A 24,738-nucleotide genomic window follows, 5' to 3' on the forward strand; every position below is an offset into this window, starting at 1 on the left:
AGTGCCAATCCGAATCCCATCCAATTCCAAATGAGGCTGCTTATTAGCTCTTGACATGGTTCCATTTCATTGTGTTCCGGATATTTACGGGCTCATTCGTAGTTGGCCCAGTAATAGCTGATGTTGCTGTGGTTATCCGACCACCCATCCATCCAATCGAATGGCCAACACCTTGCCGAAGAGAAGCTTATGGCACCTTGTAAGCTACTTAACCGCTGAGCTCTTGATTTCCAAATGAAGTTCTTACGGTGGGATAATGCCTTGTCAGGTTAAAGGGCTCTTCAATTCCAGAATTTCTTAAAGAGCTCCCTGATTTTGCCTTCGTTCGACACAAATTAAAATGCCATTAGCCAGAATTCCAGAGTCTCCTGGCCAAGCTCAGTCATTAACAATAATTTTCTGGAGTATAATTCACTTGCCGCAAATTAAAGATTAATTTATTTCTTCAATTGAATTTGTACTTTTTTGTGGGAAACTGGGTATTAATGGTTCTGCTGGACACTTGAACAAATAAATGAATATTTTTCCGCTTCTGACAGATCCTTCCATTCCGTCAAATATTTGATTTGATTTAGGCCATGGCCTAATCTGTTGGAGATTCTTGTTATTTTGAAGGATGCGGGGGCGTTTGAATTGTTTGGAATTGCCGAGCATTCGAGTGGAATTTAAAGATTAGTGGACTCAAGAGATGGACTGGTCTAATTGGCCGGCTTATTAAAGCAGACAGCCCCGGTAGTTGTAGTCAATGAACTTGATGTTCGGGCCAACTTTTTGCAAAACAAAAAAGGAAGAAATAAAACAGCTGCTGGCTGGAAAAAGTTTTCGCCCACTTACGCTTAACTTTTAGCCCCATAAATTTCCATATTAGGAGCAAGAGCTGGAAGCTGAACAAACATAGTCGATCCAATTAACTAACTAAGAATCACTTAGGTTGAAAGTTTCCCAGACCCAGGCACAGGACTACACTTCACTTCACTTTGCTTGGGCGAATCCTTGCGGCGGCTTTGCCATCAAAGTTATCCCTTTAAATGCTTACTCAATCAATTCCCCCAAGTGGGTCACTCCTGCAAATATCCTTGTGCACAGACACACTCAGACACGCACAAGCCTGGCACTCATTGTCCGGCATCTGCCAAAGGAAAAAGGATTGCAGGAGCTTTTGACGAGACAATTTGTATTCATTGCCACTTTAATATTTAGCGATGCGTAAGCCTCTGTCATCCGTTTCCCAGCGAACGCTCCATATTCCCCCCCATCCTGCATATTATTTTGGTCTCGTTTTATCGCTTTTGTGTCTGAATTTTTTTTAAGTGCAATAATTTGCATTGCATCTGACATGATATCGCTTTGAAGTGGCCCGATCCCCGACCGGCACTCTCGGCCAATTGACGAAACAAACACGTTAGTGGGCGCATCTGTTGGAAAGAAAATAAAGGGATTTATTCAAACTGACGCTCTTCAAATTAACACTTCCGCGAGTGCATGGAATAATTGATGTTTTTTGCTCAAACATTTGAATTGTATTTATTTGCATATTAACTCTTTAAATAAAATTTAAAATAGGTTTTAAGTCGGTAGGCCTTTACCGAAAATGAAACGTCAAAGCTTTGAACTTTGCCAGTGCTCCTTGCCCTTTTTGAGCCCTTTGACAGGACTTTTTGCTCCTTTGGATGCACTGCAAGTCATTAAAAATGTTTAAGGACCAACAACAACCAGGCTAAACAAACGCGAAAGGAGCAAGGATATCAGGGCAGATGAAGGAAAAGTCAAGAAAAGGCAAGCAGCCACGAATATGTCAAGGTTTCTGGCAGGTGGGTGAGTAAGGATGCCCAAAAATATCACCAAAGATACACATCTACACATAATGTTATTTAAGGAAATTCAAAAATGTATTATTATATTTTAAATGTATTATCTTAATAATTTTTTAAAGTTTTTTACCGCCATTTAGAGACATCTACCTTTTACCATCCCTAGAGGCATTTTTCTTGACTTTTCCTCGCTTTCCCTTTTTTATTTGCCCAGTTCGTTCTCAGTTGACTGCATTGCTTGTCGTGGCCTGGGAAAGTCCTGAAAATTGTGGGGGAAAAGCCAAGGACGAAAGGAGCTGGAAGGGGGAAAGTGCAATAAGTCACCGATTGGCGACAGGCTGCACAAATGTGTGGCCTAGTGCGAAAAAACAGTTGCGTACATAAAAATGGCTTACCAGTGTAGGGGTATAAGTTTATGATTTAAGTCGCAGTTTTCATACTCTTTTTTTACACATTTTCTAAAAAATTATTCAATTTTTTTAAAATAACCATAACATTCAGATATCTGAACCTTAAATATATGAATAGATGTTGGCCGAAGTTACACTTTCTTTGAAGAATTCACATAACATCTGCTTTAAAAGTGTATAATTTTTAAGGTTTTTAAAAAAAGTGACACAATTTTCCGTTGAAATATCCAGTGTAATGGAAAGCCATAAAAAGGATTTATGGTTTCAAGTTCGTATCCCCAATATATGGGAAAAATATGGTTAATGGAAGGGAAAGTGAATCAAGGTAAAGTTAATCCTTAGAGGAAGAGTTTAAGACTCTGTTTTAGTTTCTATTTTTTTGTTTGCTTATTAAGACATTAATATTATTATAGATATTATTTATTCTAATTTATATCTGCATATATTTTTCTGAACGCGACAACCCTCTGCGAAAACAATTGATTGAGTTTTTGGGGGATTTGTGGATATCATTAGATGTCCCACATGACATTCGTGTCTGTGTGTGTTTTCCCGTCTGATTAGCCATTTATATTCACATCTAAATCCTCCCCAGAACCCTGATGTCCTTCGTCTCTGTGGGCGGGCAGGTTGCAATTAATCGTTGAAAGGATTACACGCCCCTCCGAGAAAACCAATGTTTTCTCCTGCCCGGCTCTCATCTGGCCACTTAAGTGATGCTAATTTATGGCCTCGTCGCATCTTGTTTGTTTTCCATCTCCAATGAATGCGATGGGAATTTCCCCCAGGGACTCACCACACTACTGGGTCGTTTGTCGCACGGTTGGTCCTTTCAGGAGTCAGGAGTTTTTGCGGTAAGTTTTTAAGCTGAGATTAGTAAGTCTTTCGGCATTGTGATCACTTTGTAGGCCCTTGTTAACAGTCTTGTTTTTCAGTTTTATGAATAAAATATTTTCTATATGGGATTAAAAGGAAAAAATATATAAACCTTCTTGTTCCATTATCTTATAAACTACTCTTAGCCAATTAATTTGCATCCCGATTCCAGGCCATCAATTTCGTTTGATTGCTATTGTTGTTGTGGCTGTGGCTGTGACACCGAAATTGCAACCGCATCCGAGTCCTGATTCCCGCCGCCTAATCAGCGTGTGACTCGCACACTAATGAACTACGGCTGCCAATTAGCCAATGGCCACGCCCCCACCCCCACCCAAACAGCGCCTCTCTTGATTTGTGGTCCAAAGATGAAGTGGCGGTTACCTGATCCAAACCGAGAGGCACTGACATTAGTTGAAGGATTGAAGTTTCCTTTGAGTATGGAATTTCTACGTGTTCTGTTCTATTTTCGAAGGCAACAAAACTGTGTTTGGAGCTTTACCATATATGAGTTGGAGCTTTACCAGATATGTTACCATATAATACATTTCACACTATACTTAAGCCGTAGCTATAAAAAATGTAGACCCCTAAGCCTTAGTCGAAGACCCTCTACTCACACGTCTTTGGATCAAGGAAAATAAATAAAATGAACGCTAAACCATTTAATAATTAATACTTTTACACCTAATCATGTGGCTCACCTAATCTGGAAAAAAATTCTTCATTATAAATTCCTGCATCATCTGACGTTGAAAGTAAGCTGTAAGAATAACTAAGATATACGATTTAAAGTTTGAAATAGTTCCTTAAGAGAACTATACCCTGCATACCTCCAATAAAGGAGCCAACAAGAATAAGCTTGGATAGCACTCCTTTCTTCTCATAGGGTGCTTCAGTTTTGGAAATTTTCAATCGATCTGGACACTTGGAACACAATGGCCTTAGCTTTTCATCCTGTTCGATGGCAATCTTTTTCAGACATGGCGTGGAGATCACATAAGGATTCGACAAGGATATCGGCTTGGCTTCAAGGTGAACGGGCAGGGATAGGGTGGAAATTTCACCAGGCGAGGCTTTGCGGAAAATGGACAGCACTTTCACAGTCTTACACTGATCCACAGGATCGTACATGGACTGGATACAGAAACGATGTGTGTATTTCTTTTTCTCTTCGAAGTCAAAGTACCTCAGACTGATGCTGACCTCGTGGGTGTCATAGGGCTGTATTCTGGCAGCAATAGGACTAACACAATAGTGTCTCCACGCATTTGACTTGACCTATTGGGAAGATCCGATTAATATTTATTTTGAAGAAATTAAAAACTCACTTTAAACAAGACCACACTGTCGGTGGGGTTCAGTAAAGTCAATATCCTTCGCTGAATTCGATCGTACGGGGCATAAAAATTTAATAGCTGCGGACTCACGCTGAGCAACTCCATCCTTCTTCCATTTGAATGAATCTATTCCAATTGATTTTGACTTTTATGGCCTGTTTTCGTTATCCTTCTTTTTTTTTTTGTATTTTGGACTTTTTCAAAAATGTATCCCTGGCCCCGAAAACCGAATCCGACCGAAATGTGTCGGAAATATGCCAGCAATTGGAATGTTTTTGACAGCATTTGCATATGCTGCCCATCGATCCAAAGGCAGTGCATGTTTTCGCATTTATTGCCAACACGACCACCACCACAACTCTCTATCCGCTCTCTATCCACATCCATAAATCCTCCCAATAACGCCCAACATCCTGGCCAAAGCGCTGACCAAGGCTGGCCAGGATGCGAAATAGTGGATTTGGAATTACGCCTGGCAACGCATTGAAATTATTTGCAATCAATTGCACTTATTCTGGGACTGGATGATGAACACAGCTGTCGGATGCTGCCACGAGCTGTGTTTTTGGGTCATCCATTTTTCTCCCAGTGGAAAAGGACATGGACATGCTTGCGGAACAACGAATTCGGTGAACAATTGATGAGGACCATTCGTGGTACACTGGATGAATAATGATGGCTGGGGAGCCTGGCTGGGGATTGATTTTTTAGTGCATTATTAAGTGTATTTGGGCTTTGAAATAATTTTCCTATGAATGCGACCTCCAATCATTGATGGTATATCAAAGGATATTAGATATTTATCCAACTAGCCAATAAAAAAAGGATTTAGTTTCCCCTGCCTGGGAATTGTAACATACACTGTTTATTTGGAAACAACTTTCACCTGTCAATTAATAAAATGACTTTCTGGGCTTTCCTTCCGCGTCCTCGCCTCGACTTCCCCCCTAGCCCGACACTATGAACTGCATCAGATCCTTGTAGTTGACCATGCCCTTGTCGTTGATCCGGCCCTGGAGGAGCTCGTCCACCTCCACCTGGCCCAGACACTCGCCGCAGCGGGTCAGTATGTGGATCAGTTGTTTGGCGGACAGGAAACCGGAGTTTTCAGGGTCGAGAAGCCTCAATCCGGATATGAGCTGATCCCTTTCAATTTCCCGGCGCCGGGAGCTCAATCGACTGGCATGCTTCCCCAGGCTATAGTACACGGCCAGGCACTCGTCGAAAGAGATCCTGGGCAGGCCACCAGCCTCCAGCTTTCTCATGTGCTCCCTGACGACCGCCTCGCTGGGATTGGCGCCCATCACTCGAAGGCAGTCACCCAGGTCGATGATGGAGATCTTGTTGTCACCGCGGTTATCGTGCATCAGGAATATCTCGTGCAGTTCCAGGATGTGGGGCCTCTTCGTCGGCTTCGGATTCGGGAGCGGTGATGATGACGACGGTAGTATCTCCTCGGTCTTGAAGCCATTTGAAAAGGATGATGAATGAATTGACGCGAGCTTTACTTGATTACCTGCCCTGGACATTGCAGGGCCGACCCCAATTACGGATAACAGATCACGATATGAAGTAGTGGTAGTTTCTTGCTAAAGACCTTTATATGGAGTATTAGCTTGTGGATACCACACACATGACGCAGGGGAAACAAAAACCGGAATCGATGACTGGAAGACACAGAAAAACGATAATGCCGGACATGCTGACAGGTGAAAGTCGACTGCCGAGTTTCAAACAGATCTTTAGAGTAAGATATTTTGTTTATTTGAAAACTTGTATTCACACTTTACATTATTTACATTTATCAACAAATTTAATAAAATTTAAATAAATTTAAATAATTTAATAAAGTTTGTTAATGGTTTTTAGAATCCAATCCCTGAATGACGCAACGTCAGTATAAAATCCAGGATAAGTTGTTGCACAATTGTGTGGTCCTCCAGACACAATACCAACCAGTTTGGGGTTGGGCCAGGTCACCAAAGGACCTCCGGAATCACCTTGGCAGGAGTCCTTGCCGCTTTGGTGTGCACAAACTACGGGTTTAGGAAGTTCTAGGTTGTACTTCTCTCGGCAACTGGCAGTGTCCACAACGGTTAGGTTTACTCCAAGTAATATTTGCGGATAAAAGTCAAGAGGTTTACTGTACATAGATCCCCATCCAGTGACCAGAACATTAGTTCCTGGACTCGGAGGTTCTTGGGCAAGTTCGATTGGCTTGATTAATGTGTTATTCGTATCAAGAGGTTTTTCTAGTATAAGGAGAGCAATATCGTTGTCCAAAGTTTCCTTGTTAAATTCTTCATGGATAATAATTTTGGAAACGTTAACGTGCTGACCACCGAAATTTTTTAGTGAAGAGCCAGCACGGATAGAAACGTGTTCTGTTATCTCCCCATAGACACAATGGGCGGCAGTCAGAATAGTCCATTTATTGTAGATGGATCCACCGCATATATGACTTGTACCTACTAATAGAGCAACTTGCCAAGGGACATCTTCAATGGGCACATATGTACCTCCAATAATTCGTCCTTCGGGCCGACGTAATTCATTTGCAGAGCTCAGACCGACTGCAATCAAAAAGAAGATACTTTTTAAAAACATTTTGAGTTTGAGTTTAATAAATAACTATTTCCCGATTGGGTTTGGTGGCAACTGAAGAGAAACCGTCTCTTTTATACAAGAATCTCAAAACAGAGGCCTTATCGCTTAAAATATTCCAATATTTTTAAAATGTGCCAACCGAAACTGATACGTAAAACCGATTAAAGAAAAGTATGTAAAATTCAATTACAAGAGAAATAGTTAACATTCTTTTAAGCGCAACTATCTCCTTTTTTACAGTTTTTAATGAATGTTTAATATATATATATAGTATATATATGTATTATATAATATATATATTAAATATATATATATTAATACCAACTTTCATAACGATTTTATAAATCATATAAGGTACTCCGCTTGAGAATCGCATCAGGATTGAGGAAGATATGTACCCTATAGGAGAAAACCCCATTTTCAAGGGATCCTTTCGCGAAAAAATGGAGAAAATATTATAATTATAATAAGGGTCGGCCTACTGTATGCAATATTTGCGATAAATATCGAATCTTAACCTCAAGGGTATATCAACTTCGGCTCCACCCGAAGTTAGCTTTCCTTTCTTGTTTATATATATAATATACATAAAAATGCTCATTAAAATATAAGAGAATATTAAAAGTTTATAATACTAAAATAGCGATTCAAATAATAATTGATGGATTTTTATCTATTTGTCGAATATATTTAATATAGTTATTTTTATTAAACAATGTGCAATGAATTTTTAAGAATTGCAATCAAATTGAATTTTTAAGCCAATTTAGAACTATTAAAGGCTCTGGTAAAGCTGGTCAGCTGAAGTAATGGATTATAAATAATCGAATCATGTTTCCACCAATCGTCGTTGCCAAATATATTTTGGGAAAAGCTTAGGAAGAATAGCTGCTCCAAGGACATATTGGTAAAAGTGGGTTGCGAGTGACTGAATCCTGATCCCTCCGAGAAGAAAGCTTCATAGACTAGATTCAGTAAAACCAATTCTTTCGATATTTTGAAGTAATCATCGTAGTTGCAAGACGATCGGTTTTTCAACAGCTTCTGGTCATCGAATATGGCCAGGAATTGGTCATACTTCTGACAATTATGTGCTCGAACTTCCTCGGGAAACAAAGCCTTTTCCACCAGACTTGCCAGTAAATAGCCCTGCGTGCTCATCTGAAAATTAATAAGAAAATTAAATTAATTTTGAAATGGCAAACAAAAATACCAATTTACCTTAAAAACATCATCGGAATGAATCATAAAGAAGGGTTCCACTAAAATATTGTAGGGAACGATGATAACATTTCCATTTTCCACACTTCCTACCTCAAAGAGCCTTTCAGGATCTTCAGGGTAAGGATACGCCAATGTGGGCTTGTTCAATCTCATAAGCAAATTACGTTCCCGCAGCTCGAGGGCCTTCAAATGAATCGTTCCGAATTCGGTGTCATTATTAAAGTGTAGATCTGAGTAATATTCGGTGGCAAAGCGTCGATGATCCTGGTCCTTGGGCATGTTTCCAATATTTATGGTGATAAAGCTTAGCTTCTTCCGCAAGGACGATGTGAAGGAAAGATTGGAAGAGCTCCTGTCCAACCGAAAATTAAACTGTTTTTGAACGGCTGCGAATAAACGATCCATTTCAGTCTGGAACACCTTTAGTTTCTGCGCGCCCAGAATATTCTCTTCAAAAGAAGAGTGCTTGCGGACTCCATGGAGGTCCTCAAAATTTGAATGCAAATGCCTTTTGGATTCCAAAGACCCTCCAATCGAGACGATGACTTTATAAACATAACAAATCGGTCCAGTAGATAAGTGGCCACCACCTCCGGGTCTTTCCTATTTATAAGCTTAACTATCTTGATTAGATAGTCCATGTCATCAACCTCCACCTGGAAGCTGAGAGGCAAGGGATGACCAAAAACAATCTCGAAGTACGAACTAAGTAGGACTCCAAGTTTACTTTCCAGTTCTATTAGGCTCAAAGTCTGGGGAATAGTAGCCTCTGCTTCTATAACCAAGTCTCTAATATCCTTCTGAAGACTCTCTATATCGTGCTCCAAGGATTCCGCTCGAGTGTCCCTGTATCCAATCTTAATCAAATCTTCTTTTTCGAGATCTACATAGTCACTATGTGTGGCAAACTTTGGCTTCTTGATTACCACACGGTAGAGGGAATTTTCCGCATCCCATTTGAGATTCATCCGGAAAATGGCGTTTTTCATACCGTAGCGCCGCAAATGTGCGAGAGTTCTGATCCACTGGAACTGCTCCTTGGGCCACTGACTACCTTCAGTCGTGTTAAATGGCCATGAGAGATTTACATCCGGCTGCACATCCGTGATGGAAATTCTCGCATCTTTTTCACACAAATTGTAGAATCGGAAAACTTTCTCCTCGAGGCTTCCGGACTCATAGGAACTGTTTTTTAGTTTTTGAAACACTGCCAGGAACTTGGGAATGATCTTCTCCTGAGTGGCCACATGCAGTCTATAATTCTTATTGACACCATTACCCGAGGATCCGTAATTCCCGCTTGAATATGTGTGGAAGTCATCGAGAGGGTTCGCCGACGAGTCCATGGCAGCCAGTAATCGACCGAAAATTATTCGGTCATCAGAATTGGATGAGTTTAGATCCTTTCGTATTCTTGCTGCGTCGGATAGCGCCAAAATTAACAGGCATCCCAACCATGGAATTATACTTGATGTTCGTATCATCTCCGCAAAAAAACTGATCACCCTGCAATATTTTTTATGACTAATCCAGAGCCGCAAGTGACTGATAGCAGATGACATCAGGCATAGGTCAAGCTCTACACCTCCCAAAATAAATCATCAGATTAGAGATTTAAAACATTTAGCATAATTATTATTCTCTTATTTATGAATATTTATACCATAGATTTTTGATATTTTTTATACAAAAACCTTGTCAATTTAAACGGATGATGAAACATTGAAGGCCCTGGAAAAGGCTGTCAGCTGAAGCAGTGGATTGTAGGCAACTCCATCGTTTTCCCAGTAGACATTATTGTTAAATATGGTCTGGACAAAGTTCAGGAAGAAGAGCTGCTCCAAGGACATCTTGGTGAAAGCGGGCTGCACCTGACTGAATCCTGATCCTTCGGAGAAATAGGCTTCGTGGACCAGGTTAAGGAAAACCAATTCCTTCAGAGTTTTGAAGTAATCATCGTAGTTGCAGGAGGATCTGTTTTTCAACAGATTTTGGTCATCAAATATAGCCAGAAATTGGTCGTATTTCCGACAATTATATCCTTTGACATCCTCAGGAAACAGAGCCTTTTCTACCAGGCTTGCTAGGAAAAATCCTTGCGTGCTCATCTAAAAATATACAAATCGTTAAAATGATTTTCAAAATATGAAACAAAAGATTTTGATTACCTTAAAAACATCATGTGAGTTGACCATAAAAAATGGTTCTACGAGGACATTGTATGGCACAATGATGACGGTTCCTTTCACAACACTTCCCACTTCCAGGGGGTTTTCAGGATCTTCAGGATATGGGTACGGGGATGCGGGCTTGTCCAGTCGCTTCAGCAAGTTCCTTTCCCTCAACTGCAGGGCTTTCACATGAAATGTTCCAAATTCGTCGTCTTTAGTCACTTGAAGATCCGAGTAGAAGTCTGTGGCAAAGCTTGCATGATCCTGGTCCTTAGGCATGTTTCCAATATTTATGCTGAGTGAGGTGAGATTCTTCCGCAACGACGATGTGAAGGAAGCATTCACAGAGCTCCTGTCCAGCCGAAGATTAAACTGCTTCCGAACCGCTGCAAATATACGATCCATTTGGCTCTGGAACTCTTTCAGCTTCTCCTCGCCCAGAATATTCTCCTCAAACAGGAGATTGCTGGCAAACTCCATGGAGGTCCTCAAAATCTGGATGCACACGCTCTTCAGTTCCCCTCCACCTTCCAGACGAGCCGATGTCCGCATAAACACAATAAATCGATCCATCATATAAGTGGCCACCACCTCCTGATCCTTGTCATTTATCAGCTTGAATATCTTGACCAGATAGTCCAGATCTTCCACCTCAACCTGGAAGCTGGAAGAAAACGGATGACCAAACACAATCTCGAGGTACGAACCGAGGGAGACTCCATGTTTGCTTTCCAGCTCCTGTAGGCTTAAAAACACAGGCACAGGATCTTCGGTTTCCTTGACCAGCGCCTTAATATCGTCCTGAAGATCGTCTATATCAAAGTCCAGTGGTTCCGCTCGAGCGTAGTCGAATCCCATATCAATCAGATCACTCCTATCAAGTTGAATGTAGTCGTTGGAGGTTTCGAACTGCTGCTTTTTGATCACCACCCGGTAGAGGGAACTCTCCGCATCCCATTTGAGGTCCAACCGAAAGAAGGCATTCTTCATACCATAGCGACGTAGTTTCGCGAGGGTGCTGAGCCACTGGAACCGATTCTTGGGCCACTCCTGACCCTCGGTTACATTGTACGGCCAGGGCAGGTTCACATCCGGCTGGACCACATCCAAGAAGGTAACGTTGCCGTTGTTAAGACAGAAGTTGTAGAACTGGGACACCTTATCATCCAGGCTGCCCGATTGGTACGAATTGTTTTCCCGTTTTTCCAACATTTCCAGGAACTGCGGCACTATCTTCTGCTGGGTGGCTACAAAGGGACTGTAATCCTCCTCGCCAGTGGCATAACCACCACTGGCATATTTGTGGAAGTCTTCGTGAGGATCCACCGAAGTGTCTAGGGCATTCTCCAAGCGATTAAAAATGATTCGATCATCAGGACTGGCAGCCTTTCGAATCCTTGCTGCTTCAGTGTGAATTCCCAAAAGGAACAGGCAGCCGAGCCACAAAAGTACACTTGATGTTCGCACCATTTTTAAAAAAAAAAAACTGATCAGCCTGCAGAACCGTTGCAGCCTTTTAAAGACCCACCTAGCTACCGTCACGATTGACTGATAGTATATGAGATCAGCTTTGGGTTAAGGTCTAGAGCTCCAAAAATACTACAAGAGATAAGAGTCTCAAAAAGCTTTTAAAATAAAATAAAAACTCTTATCAATAGCAGATTTTAAAGTCAAACAAAAATAAAACTGAGCTGTGCACTTTTTCGATTTCATCCAATCTCCTGGCTCAACATTTCCCGAAGTCACTCAGCTATGAATTTCAGTTCAACTCCTCTCAACCATTGCAACACCATTAAGGACACCTGACTGCTGCAAGGCAGCTAAGGTCCCGGAGTCGAACTTTATGCTATTTCTCGACCCGTGCAACAATTTTGCTGCCGATGCAGTCGGATGTTTCTGTAATTATCACGAGTGAACAGCTCGTCAGCAGGGCACTGATGGATAGAGGTATCGGCATCGATGTCCTGGCCCCAGGGAGTCCTTTCGACTCTACCAAGTTATCGGTAGAGGGCGGAATCGGCGAGGTAGTGGCATCGACTCCCCCAATGCTCATAATGCACTTTGCATGTAAAATATTTAATTAAATGAAAAATAGCAAAACCCAATGGAGGACCTGATACACCTCCTGGCTTCACCCTTTTTCGGCTACTCTGCCATCCTTACATCCTTGCATGCTGGCATCCTGGCAAGGGCCGCAAAAAAGTTTATTTGTTTCGTGGCTGCCTCAGTCAGTCTTCATTTATTGTAAATGAGTTTGCCCGGGACTGGAGAAAAAAAGGATACGGGGTACGGATATATACCCACACACATATATGCAAGGATGGCAAAGGATGCATATTGAATAAGACTGCAAGCCACACGCAAATGGCATTCCAATTCAATTCCAATCCCCAGAGCAAATAATTTCCAGCACCGACTGCCATTAATGATGGAATGCGCCGGATGACGAAATCGAAAATATTGTGAATATGTTAATCACCCATTTAAATAACCAAATATCTCTCATTTAAATTTCATTTAATTGTAATTCATTTTTTGCAGCAAACTGGATCGGAATTAAAACGGAGATCTCTAAATGGTCTCTCATTTAGTCAGAGGGAAGTTGCAGGACAACGGTGAAGTAATCCTGTTCAGGACAGAGCAGCACCTCGTGCATTAGTGTTCGAAGACGGAGGAATGTGAATTCGTTGGTGGCGTCCAGGTCGAGGACCACCTGCTGGGCCTTCTCCCTCAGGGTTTGCATCACGGCCGCATAATGGAGTGTGAGGTTGTACTCCATGGTCGTCTTTATGGGAATCCCATCGTTGTCGATCACCATGATCCCTACGACGTTCTTGAAGTTCTGAAAACGTTTCAACATCTCTTCCACTTCGGCTGACATTTTTGAAAATTATATTAATTTTTTTTTTTTGAGTTTAAACTTTAAAGCTTTAAGTTGGAAAGTGTGTAGTGTGTTTAGGTTTTTGAATTGTAAATAATTGGGATAACAAACTAAACTAGCATTATAGTCATGGCATGTTTAGATATTTTTGTGAAAATTGGAATACTTATAATTGTAAAATACTTGAATAAATAAAGTCGAACTTTCTGAATGATGTAATGTAAGCAAAAAATGTTCATTGGGCTTTGTCAGGGATGCTTGGCTTTTCATTTGCCAGTTAAGGAGTCGATACAAGTTTTATGATGTCCGGGCATAATCCGCAGAGCCGGAGAGCCATACAACAGGGCTCTACGACTGTTATGTCCGTAAATAAGCATTCAAGTTGGCAACAATGCCGGATGTCGGAATGCAAAAGTTTCGCTTTTGTGGAAGGCAAAAGTACGGAAAATTAATTGAATGCTGATGTTGATGCTGTCGATGCCCGAAATGATGCCTGGTCCGGGTAAGGGTCCGGTTCCTGGTCCTGGTCCTGGTCCACTCGAAATGCAGATGAAATGTTTGCATCAAGTTCGGTACGGAAATTATGCCACTCTTCCGGCTTGGGTCGACTGCGGCAGACAAAAGCCGGACTGGGTCTGGGTCTGGGTGACCGCCGGTCGACAGCCGGAGTTGTTATGAAAGAGTGTAAAATTGTTCACTTTTTAAATTAATTAAAAGTCTTAAAACTCATAATGAAATTACTCAACCAGGCAGACAGCCGTACACCGGGACGGCCGGACGACCGGACAGGCAGTCATAAAAAGGATTCGGATTCGGTGCATATGCAAATTCCTCACAGACCAGACTTGAGGGAAATTAAACTTCTTTCTGGACTTCTTCTCGGCATTGTCGGAAGGATGGAAAACGGAAATTCATTCGGTAATTAAATCAATGTCCATGTGAAAAAAACCTCAAATGCAATTTGTCATGCAATGCCAGAGCAGAGAAGTCGAAATGCGGAAAATGTTCTCACAAACTTCGTTAAGTGGGCTGTGAATGGGTGGCCATGATGTGATGGGTATGAAAAGTGCCTATGCATTTTATTTCATATTTGTTGAATAAATATTTAGCTTTTCTCTCGCTGGTCCGAAAAATCCCCCAAAAAAACGAGGGGAGGAATATGCATGCAACTGAAATATTTACAAATGTTTTGGCAATTTATGCAACCTGCAAACATTCGCATTTTATTAGTTATTGCAGAAGTTATGTCAAAACAAAAAGCGAGCTTCACTTTACATGGCAGGTTAACAACACCGATGATGATTTATGCCTGGCATTCGAGTATTTTTGCTGAAAAAGTGAAATGTGCAACAATATAATTTGATATTTATGAAAACTTGTTTGTTTGCCCTTCAGCTTGTCTAGTATTTCGCATTACTCGATGGTTAGCTATTCATGGAATTTGTTTTTTTCAGGAAATTAAATGTCTCGCAAGGCTCTTCACTTTAAATTCTGATTTTTAAATCGTTAAGGGCATACTGGACTGTACAAATACAGTGATGGAAACGGATTTCATATTCATATGATTTTTGACTTGTGTAATGAATCTGTAATTAATGGCGAATTAATTGATTTTTTATTTCGCAAATATCATTCATCTGTCGGATTTCCCCTGTTTTGTCACCTCGCATTTCCTGCATAAAGAACTATTTATTAATGGCTGAATTATTGGGTATATTTGCAAATATTTCTGCAAATATTTCAGCAATTCCACAAGGTGATAATGATATCACAGGATATATGAACACGGCACACGGATCCTGGAGAAGTGCAATTCAAAGTGGCAAATTTGAGTAAATGAATTATGTGTGGGGCCGGTTCTCAGTTAATGAGAATCTGATTTAATTTCCAATTAGCAAGGAACACCGCAAACACATGATAATTATTGTAACCAGTCGACATTGTCCTGCCTGCTCCTGACGCTCTTCATTTTGGTTAATTTCGGTTTTTGGGCCAAAAATTTTAAATTATGATTGAGCATGGCTGTGTGGATGTGGCTGTGTACGTGCCTGTTTTGTTGGTAATTGAATTTTAATTAATTGCCGTATATGAACTGAATGTGCAAACGTTGTACTTCTAAAAGATATTTGCAAAAAAATAAATTCACACACATATAACATGACTCTCCGACTTAATCGAATCGGTTTCCTTTGAGTAAACTTAATCATTAAAGCCTCGGAAGGTTTTCGTAACCTTTCCATATGAATTTCCAAACTTAGTGGCATTCGCGCGAAAAGTGTCACTGGGGGATACTGGGACAGCGGAACACAAATCCTTGGAAATCGCTTCCTGCCTTTGGCCGTCTTCATTGCAATCTGATTTAGCGACAGACAGGTCCTTAAATAAAATACTCCTTGGCAAAGTGCGACACTTTTTCATTTGCCGCTCGCTTGCCTTCGCAAAGTCATAAGCAAAAAAAAAAGCTTGCCGGAGGATACAATTTTAAATTAAATATTATATCGCGGGGCCCCGAAGTAAGCAGCCTCTGGACTGAAGGATGCGTAAACAGGATATCCCAGTGTGATACACCGGCTTTCGGGTGTGAATCTGTTTGTCTGCACCTGACGCCTTTTATTTTTGCATATTTGTTCCTTTTCGTATTTTATTACATTTCTCGCACTCTTTTTCGGTTTTGCGTGTGTGATTGCGTGGGCGAGTTTATATTTTTGGATTTTGCACCCATCTCATCTTGATAAATGGAAAATGGGAAAACACCTGCCAGATAATGTAAGCTTTAAAATGGCAGAGGTTAATATATGGAGGAAGGCCGAGGGAAATAATTATTCATTAAAACAAATGAATGTTAGATTGGCATTCAATAAATCATCGATTTCTAATATTAAGAAACGGAAAGCCATTGCATACTTTTAGGGTGGCCATTTGCATTTGCAAAATATGGAAGAAAAATATTATACTCAGGAATTTCCTTTAGTTTTTTCATTATTTAAAAAGTTTTATAAAACTTTTTTCAACCTTGATAAATTTACTGAAAAATATTTTCCTTTCTTGGGCAATTGGAATGAGTCTTTATGAGCTTTTTCTTTTACTCAATTATGTATTACCCGTTTCACCGATTACAGGCCACTTTCATTCGTTATACCCCCCGCCTTCGACCTCGACCCCGCCTTTTGGCCACTTTAATGCCCACCAGACCCAAAGCATTTGCTTATCAAAGTGCAAAACTTCTATCATATTTAACGAAAAGCTGCAAAAAAAGGTCAACAAAGAGGGAATAAAATAGAAGAAAAGGAAAAAACCTTGAACTCAACTTTTTCAAACAACCAAAAAGGGTCCTGGTTGCCACCCATCCCCCACCGCCTTTCATTGCGGCACCACTGACTCAATAAGCCGGCATTTTATTTGCATTTTTTTCGTCACTCTGCTAGTCGTCCGTCCCAAAGGCTGCCTGTCGTCATTTCTGTCGCTTCGTTGGCCCGCCAGCCGAGTTTTTCACTTTGTACCCTCGACTGGGTGATGGGGAGGGAGGCTGGCACCGTAGGCGTGGTCCTGGGGGCGGGGCCACAGCCATCGGCGGCGGCAAATTCATCATCGTCTCAGCACGCGTCTGTCAGCCGCGCTAAGGATACAATAAATGTCTTTCGCGGTCGCCCATCTCGCAGACAGCGTGTCCTTTTCCAATGTATCCTGATGGCCCTGCCTACACAGGAAAAAAAACTAAAGATATTTATTGTGTATTCTATAGTTCATGAAGACAAAAAAATAATACAATAATGAAGAAATATCTTTTTAATATAGATTTCAAAGCTTCATATCAAACTAAAGTCTCCATTTCAGTACCCCATCTTGCAATATATTTTTTAATGTAGTCCCTGTACTGTCATTTTTAATCATAGCACCCTGTACTGTGATACTTGGAGGCTGAGTGAAATACTCTGTCGGATTAATATGCAGTAGCGCTTTGCATTTTTTTGTAGCTTTTCTTTGGTTTGTATCGTCATTTTCCGTTGCTGTTGGTTTATTCATTTGCCTTTGCCTGTTTTTCATTTTTACTTTTTTTTTATTTTCCTTATACATATATTTGTTTATTTCTTACGTTTTCTTCTTTTTTTGGCTTTTCCTTTTAGCCAAGAGTCTCAGGTGCACTTTGGGGATAACAAATTAAACAACTTTATGCAAGTGGAGCTGAATAAATTGCGCCAGGTTTCGGAATATGGATTCACTTGAAATAAGTAGCTTAGCAGGGAATAGGAACTTGGCATTTTGGTTTAATATAAAAAATGTTGTTTACCATTTTTCTTAAATAAAATTAATCAAACTATGAAACAATTATAAGTCAGATAATGCTTACCTCTTTAATCATATTTAGAAAATTAGTCAACCAGAAAGGATTTAGGATTTGTGCTGATACAGTAATATTTATTTAACAGCTTTCTAGTTTAATGAATTTCTTAAAAAGCTCATTTAGTAGACAGTTTTTCTGCGATAAAGATATTAAATGAAGATTCTTTGATCCTTGGTTCTCCTAAGCGCCTACTAAACATTTGGATTAGAGCCAATTTATTTCTTGACCGATTTGTTGCCTTTTCCATACACCATCTTGTAATCAGGATATTCGATTTTGCTTATGGCCTTGAGCTCAAAGAAGGCCTGCTTGGCCATCCAGTGGATGACAGGACTCTTCCACTCCTTGGTGACGAACTGTGTCTTCTTATCGGTGGCATCCTTGTTGTTGAGGATCACCTGGCTGTAGTTGTACCAGGTATAGATCATGCTGCGCATCTTGTACACCCACAAGTGGTTAGGCACATTGCGAATATAGTCCTCAAGCTGACCAATAGCTTCCATGGGAAGACTCATCAAGATTCCAGGGTTCATGATGTTGTACATTTGGCGCATGTTCCCGGAGTAGTTGTTGCGATTCTTGGACAGGGCTATGTAAGTATTCTTGATTATATCTGATACGTCTAAAGGTCCCGCCGGAGGCATAAAGTTGTACTTGACATTGAAGTCCTCGAACTTGTCGAGCTGAGCGAAAATATCCACATCGATGTTGCGGAAATCCTTCCACCAGCCCTCCCAGCTGCGATAGTTGCGTCCACGGTAGATCTTGGTCCACTCCTTGCTGAGACTGTCATGGAAACGGGTGGGATTAAACCCCGCGTGGGAAACGTCCCCCAAACGTCCGGCCTCCTCCTCGTTCCCAAAATCAAAACGCTCCAACATTTCATCGTACACCCGGTAAACATTCGTATCCTTGGTCTTCGGATGGATGCGATAGTTGGGGGTCTTCTTGAAAAATCTGACCGCATACGACTTGTTTTCCGGCTGGGGCAGGGCCTCGATGGAAAGAGTAACGTACGGCAGCTTGTAGCCACCGATGATGAACACCATGTCGGAAACCTCCGGACGCATGCGCTTGACCGACGGCGGACCCAAGGCGGCGGGTGGCTCCCCCTCGCGTTTCTTTTTGATCACTAGCTCGTTCCCGCCGTCAAATGACTGCCAGTGACCATAATCCTTCTCCCCGGATTGTTCATGGATCTCGATCGAACAGTCATTCCGGTTTTCGAAGGACGAATCGGGTCGACGATATCCATCGAAGCTATGGTATCCGAAGCTCTGCTCACGAGCTCCGTCGAAGTTTTGCTTATTTCTCGGATAGGGCTCCTGGGGCATCAAGTAGCGGAAATCCTGCGGCTCTTGTGGATAGATCCGCACCACATCCACATTGTCATTAGGCATGTAGCGATCCGGCTCCCCATCCATGCACATATTTTGGGAATAGCTAAAGTTGCGGTATCCCATCATATTCATCGTGGAATTCGAATTACCAACCGGCGAATCGTCACGTCGACGTGGTCCCATCGGAGAGACATTACGCCGAGGACTGGGACTATTCCATTCCAGATTTTGAGGCGGCGGTGGGGTGCCGGCTGGACGAATATCCTGCCCACCACCGTTACCGCCATTCCAATTGCGAGGCCCACCATTCCAGTCGCTGTAGTTCTCGTTAACGGGCCGCCTAACCAAGGGTTCAATTCCCAGGCTTTCACGAAAATCGCGTGAAAATCCTCCGGCTTGCGGTAATCTCTACCAAAATCGAATCCGATCAGAACCAAATATTCAAAAAAAAATAAAAATCAAATAACTTACATGAGATAGCAGCGGCTTGTTTCTCAACATTTTTCCAATGAAATTAAATAACAAATTATTAAAATTCCGAAGTGGTCTTACAGCTCTCAAATTCAGTAAGAATGTGAAAAAAAATTGTCACAATGTTGTCCAAGGTGAACTCCGTAGCACCGCCTGCTGAGATTTAAGGCACCGTTTTTATTGAAAAATCTAACTTCTTTTATAAAAATTACCCGATTAATTATCGACCTTAAATTCTAAAAATAGTAGGCGATGAAAACAATTTAAAACAAATCGCCACAAACACAACTCCATTTTTAGGAAGATCTCCACATGCTCAGTTGTGATAAAAATTTTAGTTAGCTTTTAAACATTTATAATAGAATTATTTAAAGATCGACAACATGGAGAAAGTCTATATCTGTGCATTGATCACTTCCATTCTTTGCCATCAGACGAATCTCTTCTACAATCCCATCGAGGCCACCAAGGAGTCGACTGTGTTTATATATCTCATCTTGATGGCTTTCTTGAAAATCCATTGCCAAAGTTGGGATTACGATCGACATTGCGGCGATGTTCGGGTGAAGATTATGCAGTTCCTGACCCTCTGCGTAACGGTCCAAGTCCTGTTGCTCATTGCGTGGTTTCCCCTCAGCATAATTGTTCATCACTTCGTTAATATGGCATGGCATCATGGGCCCGGGGAACGAGACTGGCTGGTCAAGCTAATTCAGGATAATTCGGCGTCCTTTATCCTACTTGCTTTGGAGTTCTGTGCTCTCTTCATGGGCTTCGAGATGATTGATATCCTGCGATTTTTTTTATCAAGGGACGACCTACTCTCAGAGAGTGCCTTGTCGATCGTGATAGAACAGCGCGAGAGGGTTTTAAGTTGGAAGAAGCAAAATCAGCGCAAGAGACGTAGGAGATCCAAGGACAAGGATAACCACATACTTAAAAAAATTGAGTCACGTTAGAACTAATTTACCAAAAACCATTTTGTAAAAGCACCTTGAAATAAAAATACATCCGATGTATAACTAATATCGCTGAAAACGTCACGTTTTAGTTTCAATCTTTTAACATCAAAAAGTGGCAATTCTTCTTGAATTGGACTCCTTGACTGCAAGGAACGCAGTATGCTGCAAGCTCTGCTCCATTGGTCGTGATAAACTTTCAGTAATAATTTATTGCAATCACTCAACTCAACGGCCACGTCAATGGTGAGGACCGGCAAAAAATAAAAAACGAATGTATATAAACGAGTGAAAAACAGAAAAATAAATTGAGCTGCGAAAAGGACCCGAAAGGACTTGTGTCCGTGCAATATTTTAAATTGCATCCCAACGGATGATAAAACGTGGTGGCAGAGACGAATGAAAATATTCGAATAAAATGTGCCAGCCAAACAACATACACACCATACAACACTCGATACACACGCGTTGCGCGACAACAAATGTGCAAAAAATTGAAATAAATAAGATATAAACCGGTGGAACAACACCACACACATATGTCTCTATGTATATATATATTTACGACTCCCTGTTCGATGCGATAAGTGTGTTTATTTGAGCTTGCCCCAATGCAATATTTACAATGCAGCGACACCAATCTTGGGGCATCTTGTGCCGGCGGCAGCGGCGTATGTGGCATGCCTTGTTTGCTGACGCGGCGACACTCGGCCACGCCCCTCTCCAAAGTCTATGGGCGCAATTAAGGCAAAACACCCATAGGGAAAACTAATCTCGAGCGACTCGTAAATTCCAAGCGGGCATTCCTATGGGACACCGCACATGATATCAAGGATACGCCCTGTTTTTTCCCTCCCATAGCCATACCACCATGCACAAAATCTGCGACGTTGGCGGAATGACTAAGCTGCCTCTCTAATTCCTGCTCCTTTCTGTTTACTCTGCCAGCGAGTCCTATGATCCTTGGCGCAGGCCAAGCAAATGGCCATCGCATATGCTGAGAGAGATGCTGCGAATGGAATTCCGAGCCCTTCGCCGTCATTTGCATATTAATTAAATGTCAAAAGGGTAACAGTTTGTGTTGGCTTCCAATTAAATTGAGTCATGATGTTGCCATGTAGATATGCTAGAAGCGAAGTTGGCTCAATCAAAGTCGATTGACTGATTTATTTATTTATTATTTTTAGCACAAACATTATGTAGTTCCTCATACCCTGAACGTATAATTTTTAATACAGAAAGTCAACCATTAATGGTTTTTTATAACTTAAAAACATTACCAATACTCACAGATTTCATGCAAATAGTTCCGTCTTCTAACATCACCTTTAGATGAGGTCTCCCAGAAAAGGAAGCCGTGCTCTTCTGAGTACTTCTTGGCCTCTGCGTGGGAAACTTCACGATTCGCAATCGGATCCGTCTTAGTTCCGACGGTACACAAGTACCGCCGCCATAAATTTCTGCCTGAGTAATTTGCTGTGTACTAGATCCTTGGAGCTAGAAATATTTTCTTATAAAGTAAGAAAGCAAAACGAAATTGGAGCTAAAGATTACTTTTCGGCACGTGGAGTGTCCCAGATAGTAAGTCTGATCATTTTCCCGTACCGCTTTTTAATTTCATATTACATATACTTTATATCTGATTCTTCGAATAATGATATAATAGAAGATACCAGGTTTACGTTTCCATCTTTAAGCCTAAAAGTCTTTAAACTTTAACCTAATCACTTTTCCAGCAAGCATGTCAATTAAGCGATGAAAATTCCTTAGCTACCCACAAGTCGGGCTATAACTACAGCCAGTCTCCCTGACTATCCGGACCATGGTAATTTCGAGACCGAATGTCTGTTCGAGTCAAAAGCCAAACTTAGAAACCGCAAAAGCAGCGGTGGCCAAAAACCCCAGAAGCAGCTGTCAAAACGTATAGATGATATGAAGTGGATTCATCACCAAGCTTTGGTAACAGTCGAGCAGGATACAGGATGAGCTTAGTATGAAGCGAGGGCAGGCGGGGAAAAAGGATTTTCGGTAAGAGGACCCTCTTGCATTCCACATGCTGCGGCTGAAAAGATATGCAAATCCCCGTCGTTGGTGGAAATGTCAGGCGAAGCCTGGAGCAGGAAATTAGCACGCAAATTACGGCGAAAACCAAAATCAAGTGTGGTGCGGATGTCGTTGGGAATACTTAAGTACACATTATCAATGGCAAGTATGTACTTACTTAGTCTCATTCGAGACATAACAAATCCAACGTGTCTGTTGTAGTTTTAACCAAATATAAAATTTAAAAAATATAAAGTCGAGGATACTTAAATTTAATAATGTATTTAAAATATTTTAATCATAGAAACATGTATCCCCTTCAATAACTTTTTGTTGCGGGAATTTCTCAACCATTTACTTAAAAACTTGAAAAGATTCGAAGTCTCCAGTCGATTGGAAATAAGTCAGACGTAGTAGCCTTTCAATCTAATCCTGAATAAATCGCTTAATGGTCAAAAGCTTTCGACTAACTCCTTTTTATGGCAGTTGTGCACTCTCAGCAGCTGCACAAAATAATGCTTGTTGGCCATATTTTCCGTTCAACTTGTCGGCCATCCACAAAAGTATGCTAAACACGTGGCGAACTGTTTTTGCGGAAAATCAAATTATCAGCAAATTTATTTAATGCATAACATCAGGGATGTGGAGACCGCAATTCTAAAAAAAAAAAACTGATTCGTTTTACATACACAATTAGCAAATTTTTGGTTCTAAAAAGAGCGTCAGAGGTTGAAAAATCGACCAAAAAAGCCATCGAAAATTAATCGAAATCAATGACCATTTTCCGCGGTATTTTCGGTTGATTTTTCCGCAAAAAGTTTTGTGTGTCACCCAGATAACCGGAAAATTGGCGTCGACAATGCCAAACCGCAGATGCTTTCAGTTTTTGGTAAAAGATATTTAGCCCGCAATATTGTATATGTGGTGGGTATCAATGGCCCATTATAGTGCTAATGGGTAAATGGTCGAAAACTATTTTGACTTTCCGGATGCAAGTTTCACCTGAACTCTTATTTTGGCAAATCAATTTAACATATAAACGCCTCAGAGTTCGGTTCTCATGGCAGTATCCAGTTGAGTGGCTCAACACCGACCCGAAGCACATTTAATTTAGCATAAAAGCCAAGTTTAGAAGTTTTGCCCGAAAGTATTCCGGTAGCCGAGAGCCACATTTTGTTTGCCTTTTACCCTTACCCCGCCTTGACTTGATGAACTGTAAATGAACTTTGTGTTTGAATTCGATTTAGTTTTATTGCAACATGTTTCAACATCTCCACTCCACTACACTCCATCTAGACATTTTCGTAAGGACCCTCTGGCCTCTAACGTGTGTTTGTCCATGGCAAGTTGTTGGCTCATTTCAACTCGAGTCGAGCTGCAGACCCGAAAGTTGCGGCACTAAATAGCAGCAGCTGCAATTTGTGGCTCATGATATGGGCAAGATACACATCATATCCGTACAGTTGGGGCATGGAAGTGCAATATTGGTTACATTTCGACATGTTTAAGACATTTTCTAATGGAAATTTTAATACAAATCTGGAAAATAGTTCAGCTTAAACGTCGCTTTCATTCATATCTCCGCCGAACACAAAACTATGACACAGCGACTAAGAGGCCAACTGCATCAAAATCTGAAGACATCATATTTGTTCGATTTTTCGTAAAATTTTAAGGAAGGTCCCCTTCAAAATGTGGAAAATGCATAGGGTGGGCAGCATGACCCACTGAGAAGGCCATATCTCTGCGAATATTCTTCCGATTCTTAAGCGGAGTACCTTAAACGAATCATGGATCGATTCTCCACTAAACAGCATCAAAATCTGAGGACATCATATTTTTTAGATTTTTCGTCAAATTTTATGGAAGGTCCCCTTCCCCCATCAAAATCTGAGGACATCATATTTTTTAGATTTTTTGTCAAATTTTATGGAGAATCCCCTTCAAAAAGTGAAAAATGCATGGGGTGGGCAGTATGACCCACTGAGAATGTGGATTCTCCACAAAACTGCATCAAAATCTGAGGACATCATATTTTTTAGATTTTTTGTCAAATTTTCATGGAAGGTCCCCTTCAAAATATGGAAAATCCATGGGGTGGGCAGAAATGGTGGTGGCAAAAGTAATGGTTTTTCAATTTCCCGGCACTCTCTTCTTTAATTATTACAATTTCACGCGTAAAAGCGAAGGCCGTGAAGTGCAGAGCGATAAATTTTAGTTTAAAAACGAGGAAAAACAAGAAAGGAATAAATATTTTGAAACG

At 41.0% G+C, this 24,738-nt stretch overlaps 8 protein-coding genes across 8 annotated transcripts; 1 reads left to right on the forward strand and 7 right to left on the reverse strand.

Annotated features, from left to right (window-relative positions):
* Positions 1–3,747: 3,747 nt before the first annotated feature.
* On the reverse strand, positions 3,748–4,711 carry LOC138925895 (vesicle-associated membrane protein-associated protein B). Its single transcript, XM_070277504.1, has 3 exons — positions 4,429–4,711; positions 3,931–4,378; positions 3,748–3,872 (listed from the first exon to the last, which is right to left on the reverse strand). The coding sequence occupies exons 1-3, from the start codon at positions 4,540–4,542 to the stop codon at positions 3,802–3,804; spliced, it is 633 nt and encodes a 210-aa protein (XP_070133605.1). The 5' UTR covers positions 4,543–4,711; the 3' UTR covers positions 3,748–3,801.
* A 553-nt stretch (positions 4,712–5,264) lies between these two features.
* Positions 5,265–6,175, reverse strand: LOC108125902 (myosin-2 essential light chain). Its single transcript, XM_017242245.3, has one exon. The coding sequence runs from the start codon at positions 5,964–5,966 to the stop codon at positions 5,385–5,387; it is 582 nt and encodes a 193-aa protein (XP_017097734.2). The 5' UTR covers positions 5,967–6,175; the 3' UTR covers positions 5,265–5,384.
* Positions 6,176–6,279: 104 nt separating this feature from the next.
* On the reverse strand, positions 6,280–7,055 carry LOC122321506 (trypsin beta-like). Its single transcript, XM_043211549.1, has one exon. It carries the CDS (start codon positions 7,042–7,044, stop codon positions 6,280–6,282), a length of 765 nt encoding a protein of 254 aa, XP_043067484.1. The 5' UTR covers positions 7,045–7,055.
* A 745-nt stretch (positions 7,056–7,800) lies between these two features.
* On the reverse strand, positions 7,801–9,752 carry LOC122321507 (endothelin-converting enzyme 2-like). Its single transcript, XM_070277018.1, has 3 exons — positions 8,795–9,752; positions 8,266–8,717; positions 7,801–8,205 (listed from the first exon to the last, which is right to left on the reverse strand). Exons 1-3 carry the CDS (start codon positions 9,750–9,752, stop codon positions 7,801–7,803), a joined length of 1,815 nt encoding a protein of 604 aa, XP_070133119.1.
* A 183-nt stretch (positions 9,753–9,935) lies between these two features.
* Positions 9,936–12,160, reverse strand: LOC108125782 (uncharacterized). Its single transcript, XM_017242111.3, has 2 exons — positions 10,437–12,160; positions 9,936–10,376 (listed from the first exon to the last, which is right to left on the reverse strand). The coding sequence occupies exons 1-2, from the start codon at positions 11,907–11,909 to the stop codon at positions 9,972–9,974; spliced, it is 1,878 nt and encodes a 625-aa protein (XP_017097600.3). The 5' UTR covers positions 11,910–12,160; the 3' UTR covers positions 9,936–9,971.
* A 779-nt stretch (positions 12,161–12,939) lies between these two features.
* robl22E lies at positions 12,940–13,445 on the reverse strand. Its single transcript, XM_017242251.3, has one exon. It carries the CDS (start codon positions 13,318–13,320, stop codon positions 13,027–13,029), a length of 294 nt encoding a protein of 97 aa, XP_017097740.1. The 5' UTR covers positions 13,321–13,445; the 3' UTR covers positions 12,940–13,026.
* Positions 13,446–17,715: 4,270 nt separating this feature from the next.
* LOC108125897 (uncharacterized) lies at positions 17,716–19,621 on the reverse strand. Its single transcript, XM_017242240.3, has 2 exons — positions 19,474–19,621; positions 17,716–19,410 (listed from the first exon to the last, which is right to left on the reverse strand). The coding sequence occupies exons 1-2, from the start codon at positions 19,501–19,503 to the stop codon at positions 17,878–17,880; spliced, it is 1,563 nt and encodes a 520-aa protein (XP_017097729.3). The 5' UTR covers positions 19,504–19,621; the 3' UTR covers positions 17,716–17,877.
* A 235-nt stretch (positions 19,622–19,856) lies between these two features.
* Positions 19,857–20,432, forward strand: LOC108125783 (uncharacterized). The gene has a single exon (XM_017242112.3). It carries the CDS (start codon positions 19,857–19,859, stop codon positions 20,430–20,432), a length of 576 nt encoding a protein of 191 aa, XP_017097601.3.
* Positions 20,433–24,738: the final 4,306 nt, after the last annotated feature.

The sequence above is a fragment of the Drosophila bipectinata genome, chromosome 2L (genome assembly GCF_030179905.1).
Source record: "Drosophila bipectinata strain 14024-0381.07 chromosome 2L, DbipHiC1v2, whole genome shotgun sequence".
Lineage (NCBI taxonomy): Eukaryota > Metazoa > Arthropoda > Insecta > Diptera > Drosophilidae > Drosophila > Drosophila bipectinata.